At 37.7% G+C, this 12,162-nt stretch overlaps 1 protein-coding gene across 1 annotated transcript in view; it reads left to right on the top strand.

Annotated features, from left to right (window-relative positions):
* Positions 1-340, top strand: part of OCA2 (OCA2 melanosomal transmembrane protein) — a 189,865-nt gene extending 189,525 nt beyond the window's left edge. Inside the window, exon 24 of the mRNA XM_057404472.1 lies at positions 177-340. Coding sequence (XP_057260455.1) covers positions 177-264 — 88 coding nt within the window. The 3' untranslated portion in view covers positions 265-340. The remainder of the gene's footprint in view (positions 1-176) is intronic.
* Positions 341-12,162: the final 11,822 nt, after the last annotated feature.

Below are 12,162 nucleotides of genomic sequence, written 5' to 3'. Positions count from 1 at the left end.
CCTTGAATATTAGACTCCTATACATCGTCATGCTCTCAGTAAATCCATGCTTTCAGCACTGCTATAAGCATATTCAGGGCTTGGAATGCATAGGATAAGTTAAATTTTCTTTTCCTAATTTGCTTGGAGAACAAACTCTTGTATCATTATTAATCTTTATTTTATTGTTGTTTCAGGTTAGGTTTCCCCATGATGATTGTGTCCTGTACCATTGGGATGTGCTATCTTCTTGTTGCTCATGTTGTAGTAGGTTGGAACTCATAACAATTTATACTTTCAAGACTCTAAGAAGCTTTCTCTTTCATTTAGTTTATATATCAGAATATTAAGACCACATAGAAAAGGATGTGCAAAACCCCAATATATGGTATCAATCAAAACAATTGCATCAACATCAGGTTTGGTCATTCTCAACCTTCCATTTTATGAACAATTTGCAGAACAAGATAATCAAAATTTAAATAATACATATATTTAATTATGAATGCAATTCTTGTGCAGCTGAGAAGACACCATCACAAGGGAATATGTTGTGCCTGCTAGTTTGTATTGATACAATCTGAATATAGTCACAGATGAAAAACTCATTCACAAAAGCAGATGTTCAGTAATTTCTTTTTAGGGCTTCATTTGTCTTTGTCACCGTATTTAGCTACTTGTATTAAAGTAACTAATATTCAAATTGTAATAATAGACAATTAAACAGTAAGTCTGTACACTATAAAGGATGTATTATTATCTATGTTTAAAAATAAACACATCTTCTGAAAATGTGCTGTGGAAGGAATTATTATTTTGGAAGTGGGACTGCATTCTGTGGAGGCTTTGTATTTCATTTTAAAGCTACTTTTTTTTTTTTCTTAAAATAAACTAATGCCCCTCTTCTTATAAACGTACAGACATAAAATGTGATAAATCACTGGACACCTTCCATTTAATTATTAATTCTCTTCTGTGATTGAGTACTCTAAATCTTTTAATAGGTTAATACACTATATGGAAGAATGAGATCATACCTTGGCTTTGATTTCCTTCTCTCTGCTAATATGTTAAACCACATATATTATTCTATATCATTTGCTGCTAGAACAGGTCAGACTTCTCATTATGAATATGAAGTCCTGTGATGAATTCAAGCTCTCAGTCCCCATCTCCCAAAACCATTGTGGAACTGGTCTAAATTACTGGTAGGTCTGTTTTACCTTGAGTCAGAGAAATTGGCAACCTGGTGAATACAACCCTGTAAAAAGTCTATCATCCCCCCCCCCCCCCCCCCAAAAAAAAAAACAACAAAAAAACAACAATAACAAGAGAAGCAACAAAACCAAACAAACAAGCAAACAAGCAAATACCCACTGAAACTGAATTGGTCTGTCTCACTCTCAATGTGGAGGCTTTTGATTTGTAAGAACACTTTACTTTGCAAGGTGAGTAGCTCCGGAGAGGACACCTTCTGAACCAGAGTGTGGGAAAAATGGCATCCAAGAGTTTCTTTCCTGAACCACAGGAGCCATGAAGGGAGGTCCAGGTCCTTGCCAGGACTTGCCCAAGAGCTCTGCTGATGTCAGCAGCTGACTACTAGGGGGTGGCACCAGGAGTGACAATAATAGGGGGTGGCACCAGGAGTGACAACCCCCCCACAATGTAGGGGGTTGGAAGGAGACGGTCTTTAAGGTCCCTTCCAGCCCAAATCATACTGTGATTCTATAATTCTATGTAATGACTAGAATTCTGTTTCACTTAAAGAAATATTTATGCTAATCAGTTTAGCATTGTTTCCTGGTTAAAAATATTCACACAATATTTTACAGTCCTTAACATTTCTTACATTGGAGTAATCTTGGTACAGTCACTCGTTGTGCAAGAGCTGTTATTTTAAGCCATAGGAAATGCAATATCAGCCTCTGCTGAAACACATTTGTTTTTATCTGTTTTGGGGGACTGTCTTACCTTTTTTTCATTCACACAATTGAAGGTTTTATTTCCTTTTTTATTCCATTAAAACACTGTTGGCAGGTAGGAGTATAAAAATGAGACTATGGGCTCACAATACAATCTTACTAATTCTTTTTAAGAGGTAAAAAATCCCCAAAACCTAAACCTACTCTTTGGACCTTAAAACCCTCCCGCCAATCCTAAGCAAACTCATACTAATAATGCGATTACTTTAGCTGACATGAAAATTTGTGTCTGCATTTACAGTTTGCTGGAAGGAAGATAGAAGTGCAGTGATTCATTTCCACTCTCTCATCTTAGCAAATAGTCTGGAGTACCTTGGTGTGAGAAAGATCTCACCGGCTTCAGAAGAGATAAGTCAACAGGACTCAAATGAGATTTTCTTTCTCTTATGTTACTTGTCCTGTCAAAAAAGGCAAGTAGTGCACTGGGACTACAAAATCATATTGATCACTGTTTTAGGCAACCAAACTTATGGCTAGATTCCTTCTGCTTTGATTTTCTTTTTTTTTATAATATAGTGTTTTCTTGAGGACTTCCTTCAAATAAACTCTTTCCTTCCTTAAACAACCTTGTTGCTTCTTTTTCACAGCCAAGAAGAGCTCAATGAGAGTTCATATGACAAAAAAAATTGTAAAAAGAAGATAAAGTTGTCTGATTGCACAGGGCTTTACATGAGTGTAATGCAAATTACCCAGGTCTTCAGAACATTTCAAGGTAATGAAGTATATTTTTTATTAACTTCCATTGTAGCTATCAGTATAATCTGCACATCAGAAGGGCAACTGCAAACCTAGCCAGCTTCTTGTTGAAACTGTGTAAATTCAACACCTATCACAGAGTTCCACAGATACGCTGTGCACTGTGGGAAAATATTCCAGCTCTTTGTTTTGAACTTGTCCTTTGCTAATTTATTTTTATGACACCTTTCCTCTAACACCTTTTCCAAATTGTTGGTTGGGAAGGTGTAATGAATAGGCACCCTTTTTCTAAATCATGATTTCATAGACCTATTTCCAGTCCAGAGATCACAAGGTATTTGCTCATTTGTTATATGGAAATGCTCTCATATCTTTGCACATCCTTTTTATTACCTTTGGAAGTTTCACCATAGCCATTTTGAGTTTAAAGGATGAGCAGTATAACCAGTAGCCAAGAAAAATATTTTTCCACTTTATTCCTAGTAGTTGTTAAGATCTAATCCAGTTCTTGGATCATTATTGACAAACAAGCTGAGGAATGTATTTTTGTAGAACATCTTATAATAACAAGCTGTATTTCCTGAGTGATAATTATTAGCTCCCATTATTTAGTATGCAATGTTAAGGTTATTTTTACTTCTTTATCTGCATTACTTTACACTGTGCACAGTGAATGCCACCGGCCAATTATTTCCCAGTCTTGTAAGGGTTTTCTGTAATTCTTTGCTATTAACCATTGTCTTTGCTATCCTGAATAACCTATAGACATTCACATTTAATCTTTAACTTCAAGACCTAGATCATCTGAAAATATGTGGACCACTGCAGAGCCAGCCTGACTTCCTCTAGAGCTTCATGGGAGGGCCATACGACTTATTGTGTAGTAGTTTATTTTTTTTAAGGGTGGTTGGGCTGCATATATTTTCTTTCTATCAATCATGACTACAGATCAAATCAAAATGAGTTTGAAAACTGGAAGTGTTTTCCTGTACTGCCCAGTGAGGTTTGTGAGCACTTTGCTAGCAGATGTTACTGAGGTAAGATTGAAAAAAATATTTCTCATTTCTGTGAGAATATTTGAATTGCACTGTAGGGTTTAGAAACATCCAACTGTCTTGAGAAAAGGTATCATGATTTATTCTCTGGAGAATAAGCCAACTCCATATCATATCTGTAAAAGGAAACTTGCCTAATCGTTCCACAGCTACTCACAAAAGCTTATTTTGGACCATACTAAAGCTTCTTGTACCGTGTCTTGGTGAATGCCAAGTCTACTCCTCAAAAGTAATTCTGGTTAACAAAAGTCAAACCAAAGTATAATGGTTTTCTAAGAAAGCAAATTTTAAAGGTACAGTAAGAAATTAAAACTTTTTGACCACCTAGAAAGTTGAAGGTCACATCTAAGAAGTCAAGTATTATTTGCAAAGTATTTTCAAAAACTGTCTTCAGGCAACTTGCACTGCAGACTTCCTGCAGTGACTCAGAATGATTTTATATTTAATATATGGGAAGAGGTTTAGAAAGAAAAAGCTTCTATTTCCTGCTGTGTTGCTAGCTTTCTGTGTAAGTTTTTATACTTAATAGCTTTAAGTATTTGTTTCCTGCTTTTACTGAACTTTCTGAAGTGCTTTAAAAAGGTACATTTTCTATATTGGTGCTTTGGGTTTTGTAAAAGAAATAAATACTGTTGATCAAATAGCAAGGAATTAGAGTTATACGCAAACACCATCTATTATTTTAACAATTCTAATAAAAAAATGTGGAAGCATCAGTGTAACAGCTATCAGATGGTTACTCCCTACATTAACCACCATTAAAGTATTCATAAGTTCCAGATGGCAGAAAATCAGTGGCACCTGAAATAGACAGAAAATAAATATGCTAAGCAACAGCTTCTGTGCTTGTTGTAGTGGGATGCTAAGAAAATTATTTGGAACCAAGTCAGAAAAAATAATGAAATAGCTGAAGCATTAAATTAATATTTGTGGAGTGAATTTACAATAGGAAATCCTAGCAATTCGGAAGAGGTGCTAACCACCTCAGCTGAAGTCAGCATATGAAAATCTGAGTGATTTATTAAGGACAACTGAAAATCAACAAGTGTTGCAGATTTATTGAGAAAAGGATTAAAATTTTCTCTGTAGATGCTCTGGAGGGGGAAGATGAGAGAAGAAACCTTTCCTCATACATTTCTTATTAAGGAGAGTATTATAGGATTAGCAATATCTGAGTGCTACTAAAAATAATAAGCAAAAGGTTTTCTGTACTATGTTTAAAGTTGATCACATGCTGTTTTTTTCTTTTTCTTTTTTTTCCAGATTGTTGTTGCAAATTTGATAGGCAGCAGTGATTTATTAGCAGTAGTTTCAATTAGTCTTTTCCCCAGTGAAACAGTAAGGGGAAAAAAGCCTTTACCAGATGTGGTCTTGGCCATCATTACTATTATCCTGGCTGGAGTAAAAGACCTGCTGTTATTTTAAGAAAATCAACACACATTGGTTTGTCCATGATGTATGAGCTGCCCTAATTGTGCAAGGTAGCAGGAGTAAGGGAGCTGCAGAGTACTATAAACAAGAGGCACAATCAGTGGGGAGTTATAGATTTTTCTCTTTTTCCTGCTTCCTCCCATATCTCCCTCTTCCCAGACAAATTTATTGTCCAGCAGATATCTTCTGTTTATAGACATCTGCTATTTCAAATCTTCTTCCTTGTTCATTCACATTCTGTTCCTCTAGTCTACCAGTTGCCAAACAAAACCCTCTTTTGTTTTACTTCCAGCCCTTTTCCGCAGATAGCCTGTACAGGCTTATCCTTAAGAAAATTAAAGGGGAGAGATGCGGAGGTGGAACCCTCTTATTTAAAACATGCTAAGGAAAACAGGTAAAAGGGTTATTTTTTCCTAAATTTTCTAATACCAGTGATGTGCATAGTCTCCTTTTTTCTCTTCATCCTTCTATTTAGTATATTCATCTCTTGCACTTTTCAACATATAATCTCATGCATTTTATGCATTGGTCATGAAAAGAGTTTCTGATTTGAAGTAAAAAAATCATCACAAGTGTGACAGTGCTGGAGTTCCTGAACATAAAAACTTAGGATTCTCCTCAAATTGACTTTGGAGTGTTAGTGCTTCAGGATGTTTTATTTCTCATTGTCGTTTCTGCATTCACTTTTGAGCTCAAATGACTCCAGGTTATAGCCAGCAAGTTCATTTATTAAGCTCCCAGAATGCCTAAGAAAAGGAAACCTGTAAAGTGTAATTATTTTATTTGGATTTATAAATATGGAGTAACATACCTGCTAGATAGAAATATATCACACTCTGTGCCACTAGTTTGATTATAGCATATATGTTATTTCATTTTGATTCAGATTTTTAGTGGTAAAGTTTTGTATGTAGTCTATTTCATACATTCTCTGTCTTAAAGGCATCTGCATTTCCACAGGCAAAGATCAATCTGTTATCACAAGAAACACATGACTGAATATTTCTTTTTAAGAGCTGGCTGGAAAAGCAATTTTAGGATTTAATGTGGGTGTATACTCTGACTTCTGAGCAAAATGTTTGCTAGTAGATCCACCAGCTCTAGACCCAAACAATGTGACTTGACTGGCTCAAAATGTATATTTTGAAGATATTTTTCTGTCTTGACTGTGTGAAAGTGGGAAGAAGTATTAATACGAGACTGAAGAATAATGTGAATAGCACACTGAGATTTTGTACTGTACCATCTGAAGTAACTGAAGAGTCCAAATGTAATCTGCTTACACTCAAAGACCTCTGTCAAACTACTACATACAAAGTAAGGTGTATGCACACACAACATAGAATCACAGTATGGTTTGAGTTGGAAAGAACTTAAAGATCATCAAGTTTCAACCCCCCTGCCATGGGCAGGGAAGCCTCACCCTGGGCCATGTCACCCAAAGCTATGTCTGGAACCTGGCCTTGAATGCTCCAAGGATGGAACTTTTACCATTCCTCTGGACAACCTGTTCCAGTGCCTTACCACCCTCACAGTAAAGAACTTCTTCCTACTATTTAATTTAAATCTACCCTCTTTCAACTTAAAGGCATTCCCCCTTGTTCTATCGCTACATGCCCTTGTATAAAATCCCTCTCCAGCTTTCTTGTGGACCCCCCTTTAGGCACTGGAAGGCTGCTACAAGGTGTCCCTGGAGTCTTTGTTTCTCTGGGTGGAACAGCCCTAACTCTCTCAAGCCTGTCTTCATAGGAAAGGCATTACAGCTTGATCATTTCTGTGACCCTCCTCTGGACCTGCTTAAGCAGGTCAATGTCCTTCATAAGGTTGGGAACCCAAAGCTGAACACACTGCTCCAGGTGGGGTCTCACAAGAGTCGAGTAGAGGGGGAAAATCACTTCTCTTGACCTTCTGGTCACATTCCTTTTAATGGAACCCAGGATATGGTTGGCTTTCTGGGCTGCAAGCACACACTGCCAACTCATGTTGAGGTTTTCATCAACCAACACCCCCAAGTCTTTCTCCTCAGAGCTGCTCTCAAATTGATTCCCTGCCAAGACTGTATTTGTGCTTGGGATTGCCCTGACCCAGGTGCAGGACCTTGCACTTGGCCTTGTTGAACTTCATGACGTTGGCATTAGTCCAGCCCTCAGGCGTGCCAAGGTCCCTCTGGATGGCATCCCTTCCCTCCAGTGTATCAACTGAACCATATAGCTTGGTGTTTGGCAACCTTGCTAAGGGTGCACTCAATCCCACTATCCGTGTCACTGACAAAGATGTTAAACAGCACCGAGCCCAATACCAATCCCTGAGGAGCACCACTCATCACTGGCTTCCACTTGGACATGAAGCTGTTGACATCATCTATCTGAGCGCAACCACCCAACCAGTTCCTTGTCCCCCAAGTCCATCCATCAAACCCATGACTCTCCAGTTTAGAGACAAAGATGTGCAGAAGTTTCAAATACTTCATACAATTTCAGGTTGACGACATCAATTGGTCTTCTCTCATCCACCAGTGCTGCAATCCTGACAAGATCCTTTCCAGATAATAAACACTGTCATTTAATGCTTCATCACTGGCAGTGTTCAAGGCCAGACTGGACAGAGCCTATGGTGAGGCTTCCCTGCCCATGGCAGGGGGGGTGGAACTAGATGACCTTAAGGTCCTTTCCAACCCTATTCTATTCTAAGGCCAGTTTTCAGTGTTGCCAGTAAATAAGACCACTTTACATTTCAATTTATTTGTCAAACACAAGATTAAGGGAAGATGAATATTGAACATATTATCACACAGTCTTTTTGTTGAAGAGCTTTAATGTTCTCATGTTACAGAGGCAGAGTTTAGGGTTTGAAATGTGCCCGAGGATGAGGTACTGTTGTAGACATAGGTGACCTTGTCATAAACCTTTAAAAAATCTTACTTGCTGCTTAGGCAACAGTTAAAACTTTCCAGACATCATCTGAAGTGCATATACTGCATCTGAAAGCCACCGGAGGCTGAGCAAGACTTTCACCTGACAATTTACTACCTAATTTTTTCTGTCTGTTTTTTTGATATTAAACTTTGCTCAACTCGGTTGCACAAGAGCCCTTCAGTGGGATAGATGAAGTGAGGCAATGTTTGTGAAACAACCCAAGGATGTCTGTGAGGAAATCTGCAATTCTGATTTGAGAGAAAAAACTTGTACAAAATTCAGCGAATAATGTGTGGGTACATCATGAATTGATATAAAGTCACATGTCACAGAGATATTCACAGCACTCATTGACTTATGATGGCTGCTTTTTTTCCATGAAAAAATTATGTAATCAGGAAAGTGAAAAGTGTGTGATGAAGTAGATGAATAAAGAGGCTGCCTTCAGCTTGAATGGTAAACTTTTAATTCAGTATTCCCTGACTCCAGAGTCTCCATAAATTCTTTCCTGTTCCTGTGTGCAATAAAATACTTGCTTTAATCTTATTTCTGCTGTCAGACTAAAAATAACTAGATTTTCTCCAATGCAGGTTAGTTTTGGAAATTTGTTTCAAAATAAAGACTCTAAATGAATATTCAACAGTATGAATAGAAATTGGAAATATTTTTTGTGTTGTAGAGAGTATATATATAATCTGCACATAAACAGATGGGAGATTTTAAACTATAAAATATGTAAAAATTTATATTTTAGATTTAACATTTGTTATAAGTTTTTTAAACCTATACTATAAATTTCCCCTAACATAATTAAATTTTACGTGACTTTTCTATGGGCCATATTAGGTATGATTTTTTGTATTTCAAATGTATTGTTTATGTTTTATGTTACAATGATTAATAAAGATACCAGATAAAATCAGATCTTACTCAAAACTCAGGCAGATTCTTGTGGAGCAGCTTTTCCTAATCTGATGTATTAAGCAAATATTCTTCAGAGAAAGTCCTTAATTCAGAAAGACATTTTTATGTATGAAATATTTAAGCAATATTTTGTTTCTAGAAAGGCATCTATGCTCCTCTTGAATAGTGAAACAGTTGCTTAACTGTTTTCATGAACTGGAGCTTAGATTAGTTATTTATCTTGGTACTACTACTTTGACCCTCAGCACTTGGAGAAAAGCAATGAGTTTGTCCCTGGAAAGGTGCTGAACAACTGAAAGGTGTACCTGATGACCACATTCGTACATGCAATTCTAAATTTGGAGTGTTCCTAAACAATGCGTCCCTAAAGAGCAAGCATTTAATAAAATCAGTCTATCTGTCCTGAGAAGTGGGAAGAACAGCCTTTTTATTGGTAGAGAAGCCTTCATAAAATCTTTGGGAATCCATGGGACTAGTGGCCAAGAGGACTGTGTGTAAGCAAAGTTCCAGGGGGTCTGAGAAAATATGGCCTCTCCAAAAAAAGTGCAGCTAAGGAGAGCAGGTTGTCTGAAGAAGACAGTATTCTTATTGTGTTAATAGGTTTTGTGCTAAACCAAAATCTGCATGAAAGTCCTGGATTTTGTAAACAAGCTGTCAACAACACTTTATTGTATTCACATTATGTTTCAGCTTATTATACTTAGAAAATTGATGCCAACTTGTTAGTATTTGATTGTGCAATGACAAACACATCCCAGCAATAGAATATAAAGGGATTCATAAAGTTTTCTCCTCTGTCGTGCTATGTATCTTGTATACCATAAATACACATTTAGATTTTCAATGTGCTTAAAAGGAAAAGTCTCATGATTGCAGGAGGTAAGCAGCAGTGAAGACTGTGTTTCATTACAATTCAGACGATGCTAGAGGAAAGGGTTGGCAAGAGGTTTTATGCAGGAGTTGAGATGTGTGCTCAATTTGCAAACTCCTTGCCACTTAACAGGGCAGTTAGAGCCAGACCTGCTCTCTTTTCTATATTTCTTCTTAGCTGGCTCCTAGCAGCTGGTTGTGAGCTTTTCACTTCTATTGTCTTTATCATCATTATATATTGGGGAGATTAATTAATCAGAGCTGCTTCAAACAGCACAGCAGTGACATTTGCTTTGGTAACTGAAGGATGACAGCTCAAAGGAGGCAATGAATAGAGAGGATTTCTTCAGCCCTGCTCACAAGCCTAACTAACCCCTCAGGATGGAGCCATCGGCTCTGACACAAGACATGCTTACATCTGCATTTGGTGGGCTTTGTGGCTCCCCCTTGCAGGAGACCTGATTACGGACTCTGCAATGGATTGTCCCGGGCCACAGTGCAAATAGGACTTTGCCATTGGTGGGCTGCTCAGGGAGCAGTTCTGGCTGGTAGCATGAAAATAACCCCCACACTCCAAACCATCCTGAGGGTCACAAATTCCAGTGGCTCCTGATATCAGCTTCGTTTAACTCTGAGTTGCTCTGTTTTGCTGGAAATTTATAGTTAGTCATTGACTCCAATGACAGCTCAAAACATCTGCTCAGGACAGCTAAGGGGGCCACTGCAAAACCAAAAGCAAAAAAAAACCTAGGATCTTGCTCCAGATCCCTGCATCAAGATGGGCTTCTGTGGTGATGCACCTGCTCACACTAGAATTAAAATGGATGTTCTGTATTCACTCAGTGTGAAAAAGAATACAATGGTAAAAACAGCTCTAACTCTGCTTTGAGCTGATCTGTTAAACATGATAATTTGATATAGAAATCCCTTTTAGATGTGAATACACAGTAAAAACAAACCAATTAATTAGAAATTGGATTAAATGAGCAGCAGTGTTTAGTGTGGAAGTGGTCCCTGCTGTTACATAGAAAGCCTTAGCCCTCAGAAAGCTGTGACTAAAGGACACCAGGCTGAATCACTTCAGTAGTCATGCTGTCAGTCGACATTAAAGAAAGTTGGGTTTGAATAATAATAAGAGACCCTGGTCTGTATCATGTGAATCTTTATTATCCTCTAAGAAAGAAAGCAGCTGCAAAAATATTGATAATAGAAAGGGATGAGCATAGCAGTAACTGCTGTTCATCTGTGCATGAATGATCTGGTTTATCAGGTCTACCAAGATGCCCTTGGCACTCAGGCACTGGTTCAGTCAACTGAAATCCATGGTGCCTCAAATGCAGTGTAATTGCTCTGAAACTCAAGAGAAAAGAGGATTAGTTTGTACAACAAACTTATTCTCTTTGATGTGATTCATAACTGCATTTGTGGATGTGTTCAAAATATACAAACCACATTACCTCCCAGAGTCCAGTATTGACTGCAGTGAATACCGGTGTAGTGTATGGGTGGGTATTTCTGCCATCTGCCTTCTGCTTATGTGCAGTGAAGAGGACTGAAGTTAGAAGCCCCAGACTTTAAGTCTCTCCCCAGAATCTCAACCATGTGTGTGAGGGTCAAATGAAATTGCCTAAACTGATGAGAATATTCCCTGCAAAGCAAATATACCAGAAAGTATGCAGTCTAAGTCTGTGTCTGAAGTATCTTGGCATGAGAGGGAACCATGTAGGGTTTGGAAACCTTTGTTTGAAAGTTGAATTTATTGTTTAATTGCAGAAGTGAAATCTCTCTGCAATGAAACTTCAGAAGCGCCATTACAATTCTGCTCTGCTGCTACTGCTGAGTAGAATGTGCAAATCCTTCTCTCTTCTTTCTAACCTGACTGGTGCTTTACCTTTGCTGCTATTAGCTGTATTCATGCCCTAAAGATTCTCCATTTCTTTTATGAATATGCTCTACTGATAAAAACACACTTAGATGTATACTGCTGTGACTAAGCTCAGGAGATTTTACCAGCGTAACTACATAGTATGATTACCTTTTTGTGTCCTTATTCTTTCCCTGAGGCTGCTTTGCCTCAAATAGATGATCATTCAGTCCCACTAGAATTCTCCTATTTTTCCTCCTTTAATTTTTTTTTTAATTTTGTCTTCTAAAGTGTGTACATTTCACATTTCTGCTTTCCATTTTACCCTCGTGTTTTATCCCCTAGCCTTCTAGTTTTGCTTAACTTCATCCAGCTCCTTGCCATTCTTTTTTCATCTGTTGTTTCATTTCTGTCTTACTATATTCTTTCTGACAGTTATTCCCCCT

Source organism: Pezoporus wallicus, unplaced genomic scaffold (assembly GCF_028554395.1).
Source record: "Pezoporus wallicus isolate ANWC-B61680 ecotype Strahan unplaced genomic scaffold, APGP_CSIRO_Pwel_v1 contig_5787, whole genome shotgun sequence".
In the NCBI taxonomy this organism is placed as follows: Eukaryota; Metazoa; Chordata; class Aves; order Psittaciformes; family Psittacidae; genus Pezoporus; species Pezoporus wallicus.
This window is presented reverse-complemented; position numbering and strand designations above follow the sequence as displayed.